The 22,500-nt window shown below is 35.6% G+C and overlaps 1 protein-coding gene across 1 annotated transcript in view; it reads right to left on the reverse strand.

The window, feature by feature from the left end:
• tko (technical knockout) overlaps nt 1-22,500 on the reverse strand; it is a 74,019-nt gene that overhangs the window by 11,789 nt on the left and 39,730 nt on the right. Inside the window, exon 4 of the mRNA XM_068353427.1 lies at nt 1,181-1,359. Within this exon, the coding sequence (XP_068209528.1) occupies nt 1,181-1,359 (179 nt within the window). The remainder of the gene's footprint in view (nt 1-1,180; nt 1,360-22,500) is intronic.

Here is a 22,500-nt window from a genome sequence, read left to right on the forward strand (position 1 = left end):
CAAATTGTGTCTATAACAGAATATCTACAGAGGGTTTCAAGTTATAGGAACTCTAACGCACATGGACTGTGGGTTCTTCTTGAGCTTTCAAATATGTGGGCCAAACATTGCATAACAAGCTCCCATCTAATTTTTCCAGCTTCCTGGCGCAAATGAATGAAGCCAATCCCTTATTTCCCTCCTAACTGGTACAGAACTGAAGACAGTCCCTAACTTGTCCCCTTACTGGCACAAAAGCTTGAAGCCGATCCTTTAATTTTTCTCTAACTGGCGCAAAAGTTTGAAGCCAATCCCTTACTTTCTCCTAATTTGCACAAAATTAAAGCCAGTTCCTAACTTGTCCCCTTACTGGCACAAAAGCTTGAAGACAATCCCTTATCTTTCTCTAAATGGCACAAAATTGAAGCCAGTCCCTAACTTGCCCTTTAACTGGCACAAAAGCTTAAAGCCAATCTCTTATTTTTCTCTAACTGGCACCCAATTGAAGCCAGTCCCTAACTTGCCCTTTAACTCGCACTAAAGTTTAAAGCAATCTTTATTTTTCTCTAAATGGCATAAAATTGAAGCCAGTCCCTAACTTGTTCCCTCAGAGCCACAAAATTAAGGCTAATTGCTCGTTTTTCCTCTTACCCAGACAAGTTCTAAGTCCCTTATTGACCCCCTCCCCTCCAGGAACAAACTTGTAGTCCCATCATTTTAACTTTCCACAACCTCTCTCTCTCTCTCTCTCTCTCTCACTTCTTGTATTGAGAGAAGTCTTGTGTACAATCTCACCCCCTAACGTCACAAGATTAGTTCAATGCCTTACCTCTTTCATTGATAACATAAGAATCAAGTCCAACCCCTTAGCTCTTTCACTAATGGCACAAGTTTTAAATCCTAAGCCTTAAGTCTTTCATTAATAGCACAAAGTTTAAATCCAATCCCGTACCCCTTTCACTACTGACACAAGAATAAAGTTCAATCCCTTACCTTTTACTGATAGTACAAGTTTAAATCCAATCACTCATTTCTTTCAATAATAGCACAAAGTTTAAATCCAATCACTCGCCTCTTTCACTAATGGTACAAGAATAAAAACCTAGTCTACTACCAATTTATCTAATGGCACTACATCCATCCGCCCCGTAAAGACAATTCTACAAAAACCGAGCTCCAAAAATCACAAGTTTCAACTTACTTCCTATTGGCAGAGTTGGGCTTTCTAGGTTTCTTGATTAAGGTCTTCAGTACCACGCCACGGGCCATGGGGCTCTTTATCAAAGGGTTCCTATTGGGGCGTTTCTTAATCACGGGGCCTCTCCTGTGCATCTGATACAAGGAGGCACATCTCGCCCCTGTTGTGGAGAAACACTGCACCTGTCATGAGAGAAGTAGATGATATGAGTAGTTACCTGTGCTCTGCACCTGTCATGAGAGAAGTAGATGATATGAGTAGTTACCTGTGCTCTGCACCTGTCATGAGAGAAGTAGATGATATGAGTAGTTACCTGTGCTCTGCACCTGTCATGAGAGAAGTAGATGATATGAGTAGTTACCTGTGCTCTGCACCTGTCATGAAAAAGTAGATGATTTGAGTGGTTACCTGTGCAAAGGAAGCAAATGACTGGTATTTGGTTATTTGATGTATTTACCAGTATCAATTAAATTACAAATATAAAAATTCAATCAAGGTATTTAATGTGCAATTATCAGTTCATAGACAATTTCCCTAGTCATATAAATTACAACAACCAAAAAAATAGACTTGCTACTCTATGTAACCTCTATAAAACATTAGAATGAGTCATTTAACCTACAGCTGTGAGCACCAACATTCAATTTCCCTAATCAATCAAACATTACAACTGAATCAAGAAAGAACCTCTACCCTAATTCATCATTACCAACACTTGAACAATTTTCAGCTTAAATTCACGATACATTTCTTCATTTTCGTATTTTCTCTGAATGACAGCTCGTGTATGTACAGTATATTTATTAGTTACTGCATTTAACCTTGTTTGGATATGTAATTTTTTTCTCTTAGCGTTTAACATTTTTAAGTTTCTCCAGTTAAAAACTTTCAGGTTGCTCTTTTTAACATTTCCAGGTTACTTAATATCATTGTTCCTTCTTTATACAACCCTTTGAAAGCCAATCCCTGAAGCCCTTGTATCTAACAATTAACTGTGCCATTCTCTCATAAGTAACCCCTTCATAAAAAAACAATGAATCCTTGGGTTTCGGTCACCTAACTACTCTACTCTACAAAACATTTCACACTACTGCACTGGAATTTCATGCTCTATGTGGGCAAGGTTTGAAACACCATTTCAAAATGCATTCTTTGGTGCTCAGTACACTAGTTTTCAAGTGAGTTCAGGGGAATTTGAAAATTTTCAATCACACGATAGTCGCTGCAAAGACTCGGGGCAAAATAACCTCCACCCCCTGATGACATCATATCCAATCGCAATGTCTTCCACGTTACCAGTGGCCACAGAACATCCCTTACAAATTTCAAACTAAGCTAACCTATAATCATTTTAAGGGGATGTGTTGTGACCACTATTAATGCGGGAGACATGGTTGGCTATGATGTCATCAAGGGGTAGGGCTTATTTCGTCCAGAATCTCTGCTGTGACTATAAGGATATACTAAATGGCCTTTCCAACACATTTAACCTTGTAATTTCACTTCTATACTTTTCATATCCCTACATAGATATCTCCAGCCAACGCAGCTTCCTCCAGAAAGTGTGCGACTTATGGAAGATTGGCGGAAGTCTTAATTCTCTTCCACAATACAGAAACCTAAGAGTTAATTTTAGTTCTTTAAAGTTTATCTACTTTATTCTGCTAGACATGGGCTCCATGGGTAAGGCATATAGATTCTCACTTGTAATTTTTGTAAACCTTTCAGAGAGTGTAGCTACCAATTTAGATTTTACTAAGTACTTGTAGTGTTATATCAACATTCTTTTCTATCATCTAAATTCAAATTGGAAAATTTCCTAACCGGATACAATATATATATATATATATATATATATATATATATATATATATATATATGTATATATATATGACAAGTCAGTGGCTTGTAAACAAAGCATAAAGTTCCATGAACATATTCTCCCTAATCTCTAAACTGACTGGTCCAGCCTTGCATCTGGCATAATGCAGACCAGGCATTCTTATAGGCCATTTACTTATCTCTGAATTGAGAGATTTATGAAAGCTCAACGAACTGACAATTTTTCAACTAGTTGGCATCTTAGAAATTATAATCTATTGTATCCCCATTTTCAATTTACAAAATTAGACAGGTCTTCATTGAATCCCCATTACCTAGGTACATATGAAGAGAATAAAAATTGTAATAACTCAATAGAGCAGGCAATACATCTTGGGCTCTTTATGGCCTATCTACCCAACAGAAATCGATCAGAACATACATAGCCTACGTTAATTACAGCAAGAAATCAGATTTTTGATAATCAATGAACAACAATGCGTAGCAAATTTGTTCTATAGCTTCTAGACCTGTTCAAGTTGTTATGATAATGTAAAAAATAATAATAGTCAACAGCCAAAGCTGACAGAACCATGGAGACTGTATAAGTAGTGTATTGTTTATAAATAATCAACATTTACCCAATGGAGTGTAGTAATATCAACACTTTTGTTTTTAGCCGAGAATTTATCAAGAATTTAAGCACACATTCATAATTATTGCTGGGTATGAGTATTCCTACTACCTACATGCCCAATATCATGTTAACTTCGTACAGGGGTGTTTAAATTTGCTTTCTTGAAATCAGTGCTTACCTCTTCCCTTTCCTCTCTTATTTATCATTAAAGATTGTGTTACAAAGTCTGGGAGATTAAGGATGAATACGCATTCAATTTAAAGCAGGTTTTATGAAGAAATGATAAGGAACCCACTATACAGGCCCTCAACTAACAAACCTAGAAGGTTCCAAGAAGCTGTTTGCAAGTCGAATTTTGTTAAATATTGGCCTAGGGTATTCCTAACCTGACTCCCATGCCAATGATATCCGGCTACAAAATTCAACAAAAACCCTCTCATATGAAATAAATATGTTATTGCAAATTACTGTATTGGATAGTATAATATTGTTTTATTAAAATATTTGTGTTTGTATCTTTGAATGGCTGTAAGGTGAATGTACGTTGAGGACCTTCTTAAACTTATGTTGGTAGAAACCGAAATTAAAATCTTTCATGACTTCAATGCAATGTTAAATTGAATACTGCTTATCATTATGGTCATAGCTTTTACTGCCTCAACCAATAATTACACATTTATTTGCGTGATTCTTCCAAGCTTGTGTGTACCATTTCTGCAAGATAAAAGTCGAAAACAAGACTTTAATAAGAGCAATACTAACATCTGCAAGCTATCTTTATATAAATTTTAGAAATTGAATGTAATCTTTAACCCTTACTAACAAATAAATCACTAACTGATATAATGACTAATACAGGCTTAAACTATTAGTAATAAACAATACCAGGAAGCAAGGACTGACAGGGAGGGAATTGCATGAATATTAGTCAACAGAAAATCCAGATTTTATGGAGTTCTAGGTTACCTTTCCTACATTACGATCTGCCGTTATCTCACAAATTAAGCTAAAGTGTACGTTAGATTATATGTAGGATACATTCAAGACGGCATAAATAATGTAGTTCTTAAGCCACCTTTAAATTTAAAGAGAGATCTGCCAACCCCATAATTACCATCAAGACAGCACTAGATGCCTTATTCTATGAGAATCTTTTAAGATACTTGGTGGGTCTATCATTGTTTATATACAATAAAGAGTATGTTCTTTCAGCATCCTCTAATGCTATATAAATCTCCCGCTATCATTCCCCTAGCATCTTCCTCTTCTGGAATTGGAATACTACATGCTTATGTCAAACCGAAAAGGACATGGTAAGGGGTGTAGACTGAGACAAGGGTAGAGCAATCAAGAATAGCTGGCTGCATGATGCCTGTAAGAAGTGTAGAATGAGACTAGGGTAGAGCAATCAAGGAGAGCTAGCAACAGTAAACCTATCGTTTGGGGTTTAAGCTAGTTGTGAACACTTAACTTGAGCTAAGTTGAGAGACATTTGTTCTAACTTATATTCAAAGAATTTACAGGGGTTAAGAGGGTCTTATAGTCAGACCTGTTCATTTTAGATTAGGTTACAAGATGTTTGGTTAACCTAACCAAAGATTGATGTTGAAGGATTGCAACCAATAAATCCATACCCTACCTTTACCTATCTCATACTTAGCTTTGAGCTTTCCCCTTTACCTCTACATTGAATGTTCTGAACAAACAGTAATCTACTACTACTAATGAAAAGCAAAATAAAAACAGAATACGCAAATAGAACTATCTCCCTTTTCTGTAATATATGCCGATTTAATACAGAAAACTTCAAAAAGGTAAACTACTTGTAAGACATCAGATATATACTATGTATATCCAAGGTAGCACTGTAACTCAAAAATTACAGAAAGAGATGTTAATCAATATTTGTAGCTTTCAAAACTGCGCAGCAGGAGACATCAGCCATGAAAATATCCACATTTGCAATTGGCAAATTTGAAGACTTCTAACTTCACGCAAAGCTCCTCGCCTGCTCCCTCATAAGCACACACCTTAAAGTATGCACAAGGTAAAGTCCCTAGCATGTGTACTGTGGTATATTCTTATAAGGAAGATAAATGAGAGCAGGGAAAAACATCTTATTAAAAGGAACTTCCAACCAAACTAGAATGAACGGGTAATAATAAACACTAGACTGCAATACCTAAGGCGGAATCCATAAGTTGAAAAGTTGTATTCAGGCAATAGCATTTCTCTTCATCCTCCATTCATTCACCAAGCTGCAAATTCGTTGGATCACAACTATTCTAAGAGGAAATTTAGTTATAAGTGACGGAGAATAAAGCATTACCTGCCAAATCGATTATTATGGTCTAATTCATATTCAAAGAGGATCATGCATAAAGACGCGCCGATAATAGATTAGATTTTGATATACTATTCGCATAAATGTCAAGTGCAACTAGAGGAATCGGATCCAATAAAGATGGCAATACAGACAACCAAATAACCAATTCCAACATATTACAGGGTGTAGAACTTGAGCAGGGTGGAACAATCAAGGATGGCTAGCTACAATCCAGCTTTAAGGGGTGTAGAATGAAACTAGGGTATGGCGGTAAGACGTGTAGAATGAGACAAGGGTAGATCAATCAAGGATAGCTAGCTAAAGTTAGCTACGGTAAAAAGGGGTGTAGAATGAGACTAGGGTAGAGCAATCAAGGATGGCTGGCTACACTATACCTGTCTGAGTGCGGATTGAAACTAGGATAGAGCGCTCTAATCAAGGACGGCTATCTACAGTAAGCCTATAGTTTAGGGTTTAAGGTTAGTCGTGAACACTTTTCTTTAACTAACAGTTTGAGATTTAAGGTTAAGTTGTGAACATTATTCTTGAGCTAATCGTTTGGGGTTTAAGGTTAGTCATGAACACATTTCTTGAGCTAATAGTTTGAGGTTTAAGGTTAGTCAAACACTTTACTTCAGATAATAGTTTGAGGTTTAAGGTTAGTCAAACACTTTACTTCAGCTAATAGTTTGAGGTTTAAGGTTAAGTTGTGAACACATTTCTCGAGTTAATCGTTTGGGGTTTAAGGTTAGTCATAAACAATATCTTGAGCTAATAGTTTGGGGTTTAAGGTTAGTTGTGAACACTTTTCTTCACCTAATAGTTTGAGGTTCAAGGTTGGTCATAAACATTTTTCTTCAGCTAATAGTTTGAGGTTTAAGGTTAGTTGTGAACACTTTTCTTCAGCTAATCGTTTGGGGTTCAAGGTTAGTTGCGAACACTTTTCTTGACTTAATCATTTGGGGTTTAACGTTAGTTGTGAACACTTTTCTTGAGCAAAGCTAGTTGACTTCAGTTCTAGCTTATATTCCTATAATTTACAAGTTAAGAGAGAAATTAAATCAATACCATTTCACATTAGGTTAGATTACAAGATGTTTGGTTAATCTAAACCGCAGTAGGCCTACTTCTACTGACGTTCAATACCACCTAAACTAATTTACTTATATGGTTTCCTCCATTTCATATAAGCACATTAATGGCGCAGTGATGCTTATGGGGGAGGACTATTTACATATAAAAGAAAAAACAACCTGAAAAACCAACAGGAGAAAGATATTAAACTCTTCAATGTTTAAGAGGTGTGTAACAGCCATAATTGGACCTATGATGGTAACCCCATAGAAAAACAATCACTTTTGTGTACCATAGGCATGGCAGACCTAAGGGCAGCAAGGCCCGATTTATTTCAGACTTAAATCAAGGACAGCTAGCTAAAGTTGGCTATGGCACTAAGGGGTGTAGAATGAGACTAGGGTAGAGCAATCAAGGATAGCTAGCTAAAGTTGGCTACGGCAGTATGGGGTGTAGAATGAGACTAGGGTAGAGCAATCAAGGATAGCTAGCTAAAGTTGGTTACGGCAGTATGGGGTGTAAAATTTGACTAGGGTAGAGCAATCAAGGATAGCAAACTAAAGTTGCTACGGCAGTAAGGGGTGTAGAATGAGACTAAGGTTGAGCAATCAAGGATGACTAGCTATACTATAACTGAAAGGTGGAGAATAAGACTAGAGTAGAGCAATCAAGGATGGCTGGCTATGCTGCACCTGTCTGGGGTTGTAGATTGAAACTAGGGTAGAGCGCTCTAATCAAGGATGCCTAGCTACAGTAAGACTATCGTTTGAGGTTTAAGGTTGGCCATAACATTTTTCTTGAGCTAATCGTTTGGGGATTAAGGTTAGTCATGGATACTTTTCTTGAGCTAAGAGTTTGAGGTTTAAGGATAGCTATGAACTCTTTTCTTGAGCTAATCATTTGGCGTTCAACGTTAGTTGTGAACACTTTTCTTAACCTAATCATTTGTGGTTTAAAGGTTAGTTGTGAACACGTTTCTTGGCCTGATCATTTGGGGTTTAAGATTAGTTGTGAACACTTCTTGAGCTAATCGTTTGGGGTTCAATGTTAGTTGTGAACACTTCTTGAGCTAATCGTTTGGGGTTCAACGTTAGTTGTGAACACGTTTCTTGGCCTGATCATTTGGGGTTTAAGATTAGTTGTGACTTGTGAACACTTCTTGAGCTAATCGTTTGGGGTTCAACGTTAGTTGTGAACACTTCTTGAGCTAATCGTTTGGGGTTCAACGTCAGTTGTGAACACGTTTCTTGGCCTGATCATTTGGGGTTTAAGATTAGTTGTGAACACTTCTTGAGCTAATCGTTTGGGGTTCAACGTTAGTTGTGAACACTTCTTGAGCTAATCGTTTGGGGTTCAACGTTAGTTGTGAACACTTCTTGAGCTAATCGTTTGGGGTTCGTTAGTTGTGAACACTTCTTGAGCTAATCGTTTGGGGTTCAACGTTAGTTGTGAACACTTCTTGAGCTAATCGTTTGGGGTTCAACGTTAGTTGTGAACACACGTTTCTTGGCCTGATCATTTGGGGTTTAAGATTAGTTGTGAACACTTCTTGAGCTAATCGTTTGGGGTTCAACATTAGTTGTGAACACTTCTTGAGCTAATCGTTTGGGGTTCAACGTTAGTTGTGAACACTTCTTGAGCTAATCGTTTGGGGTTCAACATTAGTTGTGAACACTTCTTGAGCTAATCGTTTGGGGTTCAACATTAGTTGTGAACACTTCTTGAGCTAATCGTTTGGGGTTCAACGTTAGTTGTGAACACTTCTTGAGCTAATCGTTTGGGGTTCAACGTTAGTTGTGAACACTTCTTGAGCTAATCGTTTGGGGTTCAACATTAGTTGTGAACACTTCTTGAGCTAATCGTTTGGGGTTCAACGTTAGTTGTGAACACTTCTTGAGCTAATCGTTTGGGGTTCAACGTTAGTTGTGAACACTTCTTGAGCTAATCGTTTGGGGTTCAACGTTAGTTGTGAACACTTCTTGAGCTAATCGTTTGGGGTTCAACGTCAGTTGTGAACACGTTTCTTGGCCTAATCATGTGGGGTTTAAGGTTAGTTGTGAACACTTATCTTGAGCTAACTAGGAGACTTTAGTTCTAGCTTATAGTCACCGAATTTACATGTTAAGGGGGAAATTAAATCAATACTGGTTCACATTAAATTAGATTACAAGATGTTTGGTTAACCTAAACCATAGTACTTCTACTGACGTTCAATACCACCTAAACTAATTTGCTTCTATGGTTCCCTCCATTTCAGATGAGCACATTGACGGCGCAGTAGTGCTTATGGGGGGGGACTATTCACAAATCATAAATGAAAAAACCTGAAAACCCAATAGGAGTAAGATATTGAACCCTTAAATGTATAAGAGGTGTGTAGCACCCATAACTAAACCTATGACCCCATATACAAACGATCACTTCTGTGTACCATATGCATGGCATACATAAGGGCAGCATGGCCCGACTTATTTCAGACTCCCCCACCATCCTTAGTAATTGAATTAAGAATATATAATGTCCTTATTCAAAATATCCTAAATCTGTATGCTCTCCTTAAAAACAAGCATCTTGAAATCTCATACAGACCCGGAAATTTCATTTTGAAGATGCATCTCGCCGGCTTCTTGGACACGAGCGCCTCATGATATTAAAACCCAACGAAAGTCGAAGAAAATAATTAATTTCCACCGCATATTCATCACTTCACAAGTAAACCAAAGACATAAAACGGCACTGAATAAACACAATCGCTTAATATACTCCCAGACAACAGGAACAATAGCCAATTCAGCCCTTCAGCACTAACACAAGAGAGAGCCATCTAGAAACTGAAGAAGGTTCCACGTCACGACAAAGGCCAATGACTGGCAGGTTGCGGACACGTGAATTTTTCGCCGACCCGTGACTGTCATCAAAACAAAAGAAGATCGAAATTAAAAGAAAGGACAAATTACTTTACTTACATACTTTAAGGGTTGATTTTCTAGTCCTCTTCAGCAGGGGAACCCTACTCTCTACAGGACCTCCAAGGTCGTTTTAGGATGTTCATTCGGGCGTATTTAACATTTCACAATGCGTATTGTTCGCATGAACTTACGCATAAAAGGCCAAAGACCCCATCTTTGAAAGGACAAAATGGCGATTGAGTTCTCTATATTGTGCGAGTGGCTTTTGAACAATCGTGTTATATGAAAGAGCTTTTGCACCTGTTTGTAAATAAGGTCATTCACCTTACGAGAAGTTCAGGCAAAAGAAACGTCGAATATTCTTACAAGAAAAATTAGATTATTAATTGTGGTAGCTGCAAATAGGCAAAATAATTATCTAAAAGAAATTATTAATGACCCCTGCGATTATACAGATAATTGACAATTTTATACGAGAAAATCGATAAGTTCTCGATTAAATCAATCTTAATCGACTTAAAAACAAGCTTAAAATTTTCTATTTCTTTCCTTCATCATCATCATCTCTCTCCTACACCTATTGACGCAAAGGGCCTCATTTCTTTTGTTATTTGAAATTTATATATATATATATATATATATATATATATATATATATATATAAAAGACACTATACTTCACAATAATCATATCCTTGCCTTTGGATTGTATCTTCCTCTAAACATCTTACCACATAAAAAAAAAGTATATTAAAAATGTCTTCCGCTATTAGAGCTATTTCATCTTAGATTGTTATATTTTTCTATTTCAAAAACTATTTTCAATATCAAAGCAGAGAGAAGAATGGTTTTCTGGTTATGTAAATTAATTATTTTGATTTTAAATGAAAACATTTTTCTTAGAAGCATATACCCGGTACACAGGAACAAGTGCAGCCGCACGAGCACACATACACAAACACACATAATACATACATACATATATATATATATATATATATATATATATATATATATATATATATATATATACATATATATATACATATATATATATATATTCATATATATACATACATATATATATATATATATATATATATATATATATATATATATATATAAATTTGTATATCTATATATGTGTTTCCTGCAGAGATAAATACATACACATATATACAGTATCTTTATATACATATGTATATGTGTATTTGTATACGTATATATATGTATATATATATTGTGTGTATAATATATATATAAACATATATATATATATATATATATATATATATATATATATATATATATATATATATATATACTGTGTGTATATTTATATGTATGTATATATATATATATATATATATATATATGTATATATATATATATATATATATATATATATATATATATATACATTCATAAATTAAATATACTGTATATGGATACACACAGATCACTAGTTTTACAACACTAACAATATCAATTCAGCCATAGGAAAACCAGTAAGTACAAAATACGAATAGTAATAACATAGATTTACCTTATCCTTAGCAGCTCTGAACATTTCCTCTGAAGAATAAACTTCCATTCCTCAATGACATTGTCTGCCATCTTCATACAAAGACCTTCCTTGACAGTTGTCACACTTCCTTCCAGTAATTAACTTATTGTCTTCCATAAAGATAAAGACTCCAGAAGGCTAAAATCTTGAAAGTTCCAAGACATCCTTCCATTAATAAACTTATTGTCTTCCATAAAGATAACGACTCCAGAAGGGTAAAATCACTAGCTACAACACCACAGATAACGACTCCAGAAGGCTAAAATCCTTGAAAGTTGCAAGACTTTCCTCCATTAATTTACTTATTGTCTTCCATAAAGGTAACGACTCCAGAAGGCTAAAATCACTGACAACATCACTTGACTCACTGGACAGCATCTACAACGTTACAACACTTCCATGGTTCCATCTTTGTTGCAAAGCCTTGATTAGCAGCTATGGTATTCACTCTCTACACTGAACTTTCATTCTTCAATCGAGCTGGGCGCCATTTTAGTGAAATATCTTCCTTATTGACTCCAATATTCCATTTTAGTCGTTACCTTCTATTCTTCAATAGTACTGGGTGTCATCTTTGTAGGAAAGCCTCTTTTGACAGCTATAACACTCTCTTGAAATAATTAACCACTTTTCTCCAATGCCACTGGAAAAGCCATTCTTAGCAACTATAGAACTCCCATGCTGTACTAAACATCTAATCTTCAAGTGCACAAGATGCTGTCTTTGTTGCAAAGTCTTTCTTATCAATACAAGACAGCCTTGCTGTACTGTACTAAACATCAAATCTTCAATGGAACTGGCTGCCACCTATGTTTTAACCTTCCTTACCAGATATACCAATCCATTAGCTATGATTATTGTGAATGAACATTTCTTAGCAGCTATAAAATCCCCTTCATCTATGATAATAGCTGACATCGCTGAAAAACCCATCGTCAGCTGCCATCTTTACAGAACAGTGTATTTGATAGTTATGGCCAGTGAATTTTAATGATAAACTTCTACTTGTAAACAATACTGGCTGACTTCCTATTTAGCACCCTTCATTAGCATCAATAGCAACCTCTTTTGATACCAAATTTCCATTCTTCAATATCATTACCAGTCTTCTCTCCAGAAGAGCCCTCCATAGTAAGTAGAATACTTCCACGTAATACTATACAGTACTTCCATTTCCAACTGAGTGGGCTACCTTCTTCAAGGAGCAGCCTTCATTAACTGCTATAGGGTTGTGGTGGCCGATGTGGTAACGTTCCTGACTGGTGAACGCCAGACTGGGGTTTGAGTCCCGCTTAAACGTGTTAGTTTCTTTGGTCGCTGCAACCTTACCACCCTTGTGAGCTAAGGATGGGGGGTTTGGGACCACGTATAGGTCTATCTGCTGAGTCATCAACAGCCATTGATTGGCTCTCCTTTGTCCAAGCTTGGGTGGAGAGGGGGCTTGGGCGCTGATCATATGAATATATGGTCAGTCTCTAGGGCATTGTCCTGCTCGATAGGGCAATGTCACTGTCCCTTGCCTCTGCCATTCATGAGTGACCTTTAGACCTTTATTGCCCTAACTTCCATTCTTCACCAGCACTGGCTGCCATCTCTACGAAGCAGCCTTCTTCAACAGTTATGGCACTCACATTTAGTATCAAACGTCCTGCTGTCAGTGGTACTAGCTGTTTTCATTTATTTGGAATGGCCTTCTTATTTACGTATGGCACTTCCTTTTGATGCTAAACTTCCATTCTTCAATTACAATAGCTGCCATATATGTGAAACAGCATTCCTAGTAAATATGACAACCCCTTGACAGTGCTAAACTTCTATTCTTCAACTGTATGTGATGCTACCTTTATAAGGCAGCTTTACTCTATAGCCATTTTATTTCCTTTTAGTGCTACACTTCCATTTTTCAGTGGAACTGGCTGTGAATTTTAAGGTACTGTCTTCTTTAACACCTAGCTCTCTCTTTCAGAACTATATTTATACTCTTCCTTAGCACACAGAAATATCCCTTTTAATACTATTGTCATAATCATTACTAGCTTAGCTAAAATCCCAGTTGGAAAAACAGGATACTATAAGTCAAAGGGCTCCAACGGGAAAAATAGCCCAATTAGAAAAGGAAACATAAAATTGTGTGCCCAAGTGTATCCTGATGCAAGAGAACTCTAACCCAAGAGACTGGAAGTCCATGGTAGAGAGGCTATGGCACTACCTAAGATAAAGAAGAATGTGTTTTCCAAAATAAATTAGCAATCAAGAAACATCATCTCAAAGCTAAGATCTCGATGTTGAGGAGCTGCTGTCCTCAAACTACTTCCAACGATATCTAGTTTTGTTAGGATTCAACTTTAGACCTCATAATTTGCACTATGCACTAACTTTAACTAGATCTCTATTAAAGGTTTCAGCAAACTCAGATCTACATTCAGGAGATGGAATTAATGCAAAGAGAGTAACATCATCTGCATAGGCAATAAGCTTGTTTTCTAGACCAAACCACGTGCATATAGTACGAAAAGCAAAGGGGTGAGAACACTACCATGAGGAACTCCAGATATTACATTTCCATACTCACTATGTTGCCCATCAACAACCACTCTTTGCAATCTATTACTTAAGTCAATAATGATGCTAAGAAAAGACCCACCCACTCTCAACTGGTTGAGTTTGAAAACAAGGGCCTCAAGACTAACACAGTCAATGGCAGCACTAAAATCAAGCCCAATCATACAAACTTCTAGACATCAATCAAGGGATTTTCGTACAGCAATGGAAATTATAAGGGCATCACATACTCTAATGCCTTTGCAAAAGCCAAATTGCAAACTAGGGAACAGATTATTACCCGTAGCATACCTATTCAGATATTTTGCAAAAAGACGTTCAAAAACTTGATAATATGGGAGTTATGGAAATTAGGTGGTATTAAGTAAGGCTACAGCAATCACAAACACATTTACCTAGTGAAGCAACGTTACAAATTCTCCAATGGAAATAGGCAAGGCTAGAGCTACCAGAAACACATTTACCTAATGGAGTAACGTTACGAATTCTCCAACAGGTGCAAAAAGAACCTCTTACTACTAACTCCCCTTTTTTGATGTCATAACTGATATCTTCATGGAAAAACCTTCCAAAGAAGCTATGGCCCTCTGTTTAAATGCTAAACTTCTACTTACTGATGACATAACTGATATCATCAGGTAAAAACCTTCCTTAGCAGCTATAGCCCTTTGTTTAAATGCTTAACTTCCATTTTCTGAGGGCAAAACTAATATCTTCATGGAAAAAACATTCCTAAGCAGGTACATGCAATCTTTTCAAATGCTTAACTTCTATTTTCCAAGTATATATACAGCTATATTGCTTATTATAAATGCTAAGCAAACTTTTACAATAGTATAGCTGGTATCTTCATGGAAAAACCTTCTTTAGCAGCTACAAACACTCTTCTTAAATGCTAAACTTCCTTCTTCTGATGACATAACTGATAAAGTCATGGAAAAAAACTGCTTAGCAGCTACAAGCAATCTTCTTAAATGCTATACTTCCATTTTCTGATGACATAACTGATATCTTCATGGAAAAAAAACTCTTTAGCGGCTACAGGCACTCTTCTTAAATGCTTAACTTCCATTTTCTGATGACATAACTGATAAATTCATGGAGAAACAATCCTTAGCAGCTACAAGAACTCTTCTTAAATGCTAAACTTCCATCTTCTGATGACATAACTGATATCGTCATGGAAAAAACTGCTTACCAGCTACAAGCAATATTCTTAAATGCTATAATTCCATTTTCTGATGACATAACTGATATCTTCAAGGAAAAACCCTCCTTAGCAGCTACAAGCACTCTTCATAAATGCTAAACTTCCATTTTCTGATGACATAACTGATATCTTCATGGAAAAACCTTCCTTAGCAGGTCCAAGGACTCTTCTTAAATGCTTAACTTTCATTTTCTGATGGCATTACTGATATCTTCATGGAAAAACATTACTTAGCAGCTACAAGCACTTTTCTTAAATGCTAAACTTAAATCTTCTGATGACATAGCTAATAAATTCAAGGAAAAATATTCCTTAGCAGCTACAAACACTTCTTAAATGTTAAACTTCCATTTTCTAATGACATAACTGATATCTTCATGAAAAAAACCCTCCTTAGCAGCTACAAGCACTCTTCTAAAATGCTAAATTTCCATCTTCTGATGACACAACTGATAAATTCATGGAAAAAACATTTCTTAGCAGCTAAAAGCACTTTTTAAATGCTTAACTTCCTTTTTCTGATGGCATAACTGATATCTTCATGGAAAAACCTTCCTTAGTAACTACAAGCATTTTTCAAATGCTTAACTTCCATTTTCTGATGGCATAACTGATATCTTCATGGAAAAACCTTACTTAGTAACTACAAGCATTTTTCAAATGCTTAACTTCCATTTTCTGATGGCATAACTGATATCTTCATGGAAAAACCTTCCTTAGTAACTACAAGCATTTTTCAAATGCTTAACTTCCATTTTCTGATGGCATAACTGATATCTTCATGGAAAAACCTTACTTAGTTGCTACAAGCACTCTTTTGAAATGCTTAACTTCCATTTTCTGATGGCATAACTGATATCTACATGGAAAAACCTTCCTTAGCTGCTACACGCACTCTTTTTCAAATGATTAACTTTCATCTTCTGATGGCATAACTGATATCTTCATGGGAAAACCTTCCTTAGCAGCTATATGTACTCTTTTCAAATGCTTAACTTCAATTTTCACATGGCATAACTGATATCTTCATGGAAAAACCTTCCTTAGCAGCTATATGCACTCTTTTCAAATTCTTCACTTCCATTTTCTGATGGCATAACTGATATCTACATGGAAAAACCTTCCTTAGAAGCTACAAACACTCTTTAAAAGCTTAACTTCCATTTTCTGATGGCATAATTGATATCTTCATGGAAAAACCTTCTTTAGGAGCTACATGCACTCTTTTCAAATGCTTAACTTCCATTTTCTGAGGGCATAACTGATACCTTCATGGAAAAACCTTCCTTAGCAGCTATATGCACTCTTTTCAAATACTTCACTTCCATTTTCTGATGGCATAATTGATATCTTCATGGAAAAACCTTCCTTAGAAGCTACAAACACTCTCTTTAAAAGCTTAACTCCCATTTTCTGATGTCTTAACTGATATCTTCATGGAAAAACATTTCTTAGCGGCTACACGCACTCTTTTCAAATGCTTTAACTTCCCTTTTCTGATGGCATAACTGATATCTTCATGGAAAAACCTTCCTTAGCGGCTACAAACACTCTCTTTAAAAGCTTAACTTCCATTTTCTGATGGCATAACTGATATCTACATGGAAAAACCTTCCTCAGCATCTACACGCACTCTTTTCAAATGCTTAACTTCCATTTTCTGATGGCATAACTGATATCTTCATGGAGAAAACTTCCTTAGCAGCTACAAGCACTCTTTTTAAATGCTTAACTCCCATTTTCTGATGATATAACTGATATCTTCATGGAAAAACCTTCATTAGTAGCTACAAACACTTTTTTCAAATGCCCAGCTTCCATTTTCTGATGGCATAACTGATATCTTCATGGAAAAACCTTCCTCAGCAGCTACAAGCACTCTTTTTAAACGCTTAACTTCCCTTTTCTCATGGCATAACTGATATCTTAATGGAAAAACCTTCCTTAGCAGCTACAAGCACTCTTTTTAAATGCTTAACTTCCATTTTCTGATTGCATAACTGATATCTTCATGGAAAAACATTCCTTGGGAGCTACAAGCCCTCTTTTCAAATGCTTTAACTTCCATTTTCTGATGGCATAACTGATATCTTCTTGGAAAAACCTTCCTTAGCAGCTACACGCACTCTTTTCAAATACTTCACTTCCATTTTCTGATGGCATAACTGATATCTTCATGGAAAAACCTTCCTTAGCAGCTACACGCACTCTTTTTTCAAATGCTTAACTTCCATTTTCTGATGGCATAACTGATATCTACATGGAAAAACCTTCCTTAACATCTACACGCACTCTTTTCAAATGCTTAACTTCCATTTTCTGATGGCATAACTGATATCTACATGGAAAAACCTTCCTTAGCAGCTACAAGCACTCTTTTCAAATACTTCACTTCCATTTTCTGATGACATAACTCATATCTTCATAAAAAACATTCCTTAGCAGCTACAAGCACTCTTTTCAAATGCTTAACTTCCATTTTCTGATGGCATAACTGAAATCTTCATGGAAAAACCTTCCTTAGCAGCTACACACACTCTTTTGAAATGCTTAACTTCCTTTTTCTGATGGCATAACTGATATCTTCATGGAAAAACCTTCCTTAGCAGCTACACACACTCTTTTGAAATGCTCAACTTCCTTTTTCTGATGGCATAACTGATATCTTCATGGAAAAACCTTCCTTAGCAGCTACAAGCACTCTTTTCAAATGCTTAACTTCCATTTTCTGATGGCATAACTGATATCTTCATGGAAAAACCTTCCTTAGCAGCTACACACACTCTTTTGAAATGCTTAACTTCCTTTTTCTGATGGCATAAATGATATCTTCATGGAAAAACTTTCTCTAGCAGCTACAAGCACTCTTTTTATGCCTAACTTCCACTTTCTGATGGCATGAATGAAATCTTCATGGAAAAAATATTCCTTAGCAGATACAAAACTCTTTCTAAATGCCAAACTTCCATTTTGTAAAAATATAGCTGATAATTCCATGGAAACCCCTTCCTTAGGAGATATAGCTCTGTTAAACTGCTCAACTTCCATGTTCCAATGACATGTCTAATGTCTTTATGGCAGAGCATTCCTTAGCATTTATACCCTCCTGTTTATATATATAACTTAAATTTTTCCATGACAGAGATTATATCTTCATGGAAAAACCTTCCTTACAAGCTATATCCCTCTGTTTGAATGCTAAACTTGCATTTTTCAATAAAAGAGCTGATAAATTCATGTCACGGCCTTATCTGGCAGATATGCACCCAAGTTTAAATTTTAAACTCCCATGTCCAAATGATATAGCTGATATATTCATGGAAAAAACTTGCTTAGCAGCTATAGCCCTCTTTTTATATGCTAAACTTTCATTTTCCAATAACATGGCTGACACCTTCATGAAATAAAAACATTTCTTTGCAACAATAACCTTCTGTTAAAACGCTAAACTTCCATTTTCCAATGAAACAGACTTTCATTGTCATAACAAACCTAACTAGGAATCCGTAAATTATGGCAAATGAGTCTGCTGTAACGTACACATGTAAACAATTTTATTCATATATATATATATTATATATATAAATATATATATATATATATATATATATATATATATATATATATATATATACATACATACATATACCATAGGCACTTCCCCCAATTTTGGGGGGTAGCCGACAACAACAAGAAACAAAACAAAAAGGGGACCTCTACTCTCTACGTTCCTCCAGCCTAACCAGGGACTCAGCCGAGTTCAGCTGGTACTGCTAGGGTGCCACAGCCCAACCTCCCACATTTCCACCACAGATGAAGCTTCATACTGCCGAGTCCCCTACTGCTGCTACCTCCGCGGTCATCTAAGGCACCGGAGGAAGCAGCAGGGCCTACCGGAACTGCGTCACAATCGCTCGCCATTCATTCCTATTTCTAGCACGCTCTCTTGCCTCTCTCACATCTATCCTCCTATCACCCAGGATAGATGTGAGTGTGTATATATATATATATACAGGTATATACTGTAGATAGTACATGTACATTTTATATATATATATATATATATATATATATAAATATATATATATACATATATAAATATATATATATACATATATAAATATATATATATATATATATATATATATATATATATATATATATATATATATATATATATATATATATATATATACAGTGAACCCTCGCTACTTCGCGGTTCGACCATCGCGGATTCACCACTTCGCAGTTTTTTTTTCATAACCCATATATATATACATATTGGTAATAACAAAATCAACATACTGTACTGAATAATCAATATAATCAATGCAAAAAATAACCTATACACAGATGTGTACAGTAAATGCGTTTGTTTCTTCATTATGATCAGAGAAACGTAAACAAAACATTGGTTGCCATTTTTTATCGTGCTTTTTGGCGTGTTTAGGAAACGCATGATATAAAATCGCCTTTAACCCTGGATAGGTACGGTGGGTCGTTTGCGACCCCGAGCGTCAAAAAAAAACAGGTTTTTCTCACGTGACTCACCCCTGTGACTGAATTTGTGGGTGATCGACCTGCAGGAGGTGTCTCCCCTACACGCTCTAGTAGTGTCCAGATGTGCATTGCTGTAGCTGTACTCCTTCCCCGATTTCTGAGACGCGTCGGGGTCGTTCGCGTCCGAGTTTACCCTTCTGAGGTAGTTTGCATAATTATCAAAGTTATTACGTATTATGAAATTGTCGTAGAATGGTGCAACTTGTATAGGTTATCAGTTGTGGAAAGTCTTGGTGGATTGTTTGGCTACCATGTGCATGTTTTTTTTTTTAGTTAAAATGTCGTTCATCACCACGAGGACCATTTTACCGCGAGTGCCCCTTTTTCATTTTTTTTCATTTTTTTTCCAAGTCATTTTTCCGTAAGATATTGCCAAATAGTGTCGTAAAACTTTTGCTTGTTTAGTGTTGGAAAGTGTGTCTAGATGATCTGGCTACCCATGCATGACTTTGTTTTTGTCAGATACGACGTAGTTATTGGTATATTGGGTATTTAACTGCGGTTACCAATTTCTGTTTTTTTTTCAATATTTGTAAAAATTACTACGTAGTAAGGAATTGCCGTATATTATTCATTTTTTTTTCATGTTTATGTGTTAGAAAGTGTGCCTTGATGGTTGGGCTAACACGTGCATGTCTTTTTTTTTATCTGAGATGTCGTATATTAGAATGTCGGGCATTTTACCGCGAGTGTCCCTTTTTAATTTTTTTTAATTTTTTTGCCATGTCATTTTTCCGTAAGATATTGCGAAATAGTGTCGTAAAACTTTTGCTTTTTTAATGTTGGAAAGTGTGTCTAGATGATCTGGCTACCCATGCGTGATTTTGTTTTTGTCAGATACGACGTAGTTATTGGTATATTGGGTATTTAACTGCGGTTGCCAATTTCTGTTTTTTTTTCAATATTTGTAAAAATTTACTACGTAGTAAGGAATTGCCGTATATTATTGATTTTTTTTTCATGTTTGTGTTAGAAAGTGTGCCTTGATGGTTGGGCTAACACGTGCATGTCTTTTTTTTTATCTGAGATGCCGTATATTAGAATGTTGGGCATTTTTCCGCGAGTGCCCCTTTTTATTTGTTTTGCATTTTTTTGCTTAGTCATGTTACCGTAAGGAATTGGCAAGTAGTGTCGCAAAACTTATATTTTTATAGTGTTGGAAAGTGTTTCTAGATGATCTGGCTACCCATGCCTATTTTTTTTTTTAGCCAGATATGGCGTATATATAAGTATGTGTTCGATTTTCCTGTGATTGCCATTTTTTCGTTTTTTCCCATTTCTTTCAAAATTACTACGTACTAAGGAACTATCACAGAGTAATATTTCATTTATATGTTTATTTGTCGGAAAATATGCCTTGATGGTTTGCCTAGCACGTGGCTGAAATTTTTTTTTTCTGAAATGCCGTATATTAGAATGGCCATTTTTCCACGAGTGCCCCTTTTTATTTGTTTTGCATTTTTTTGCTTAGTCATGTTACCGTAAGGAATTGGCAAGTAGTGTCGCAAAACTTATATTTTTATAGTGTTGGAAAGTGTTTCTAGATGATCTGGCTACCCATGCCTATCTTTTTTTTAGCCAGATATGGCGTATATATAGGTATGTGTTCGATTTTCCGGTGATTGCCATTTTTTCGTTTTTTCCCAATTCTTTCAAAATTACTACGTACTAAGGAACTATCACAGAGTAATGATTCCTCTAGATGTTTATTTGTCGGAAAATTTTGTTTACTTTTTTTTTGATTGAATATCATCCAATTTTTTTAGCTAAAATATTGTTTTACATTTTTTTTTTCGATTTTATTTCCCTTCAAAAAAAAATTTTTGGGTCAGAATTTTAATTTTATAGTCGTAAAATAATCGACAATTATCCAGCAACCCACCATACAATTTTTATGCCTATCCAATAATAATTAGATTAGTAAATAGCACCTTGAAATTGACATACCCTTCCTACATTTCAAGTGGCAGATTAGGGAGTCTGAGTCAGTGTGGTTGGCGGCCATTTTGTGGACATATCCGAAGCGTAAGCTGCCCTATCTATATATATTCTTGTTCCCTATAGAATTTGTGATATTTTGGTATATTTTTACCTGCATAAATATCATATTATATATTAAATATATGTATTTTTTTACGAAATTTCCAAGTACTCAAAAAATTACCTTTAGATATGGCCCCTGATATAAATGTAATTTACAAAATAATGAAGATTTTTTTACATATTTCTATTTTAGGATAACATATGTTTATTCCCTAAAAAAATTAGCCACTTCCTATTTCATTTGGGTACCCAAAAAAATTCATGAAATTTGGACAATTTTTTTTGGCCAAAAAAAGTTACCCTTTTTTTCTCATTTCAGATCTTCACCTCCATGGGTCTGACTTCATCCAAAATACATCAAGATGTGTCCTAAACATTCAAGAATCAATTCCTAAAAGGATTTGTGTATATATGTATAAACTTTTTTTTTATGAATTTTTATGTCAGGTCTTTTTTTTTTTCTACTTAATTTTTTAAAATATTTATAATAAATAGTTTTTCTGCAGATGAGTAGTATTTATCTTTACAGTTGTTTTAAGCATTCATTGAAGTTTTTTTTGGCAAAAGAAAAAAGGAGGTTACTGCAAAAACTGATTTTTCAAGAATTTTTTTTGG

This window comes from Palaemon carinicauda, chromosome 29 (genome assembly GCF_036898095.1).
Source record: "Palaemon carinicauda isolate YSFRI2023 chromosome 29, ASM3689809v2, whole genome shotgun sequence".
NCBI classification, from domain to species: domain Eukaryota; kingdom Metazoa; phylum Arthropoda; class Malacostraca; order Decapoda; family Palaemonidae; genus Palaemon; species Palaemon carinicauda.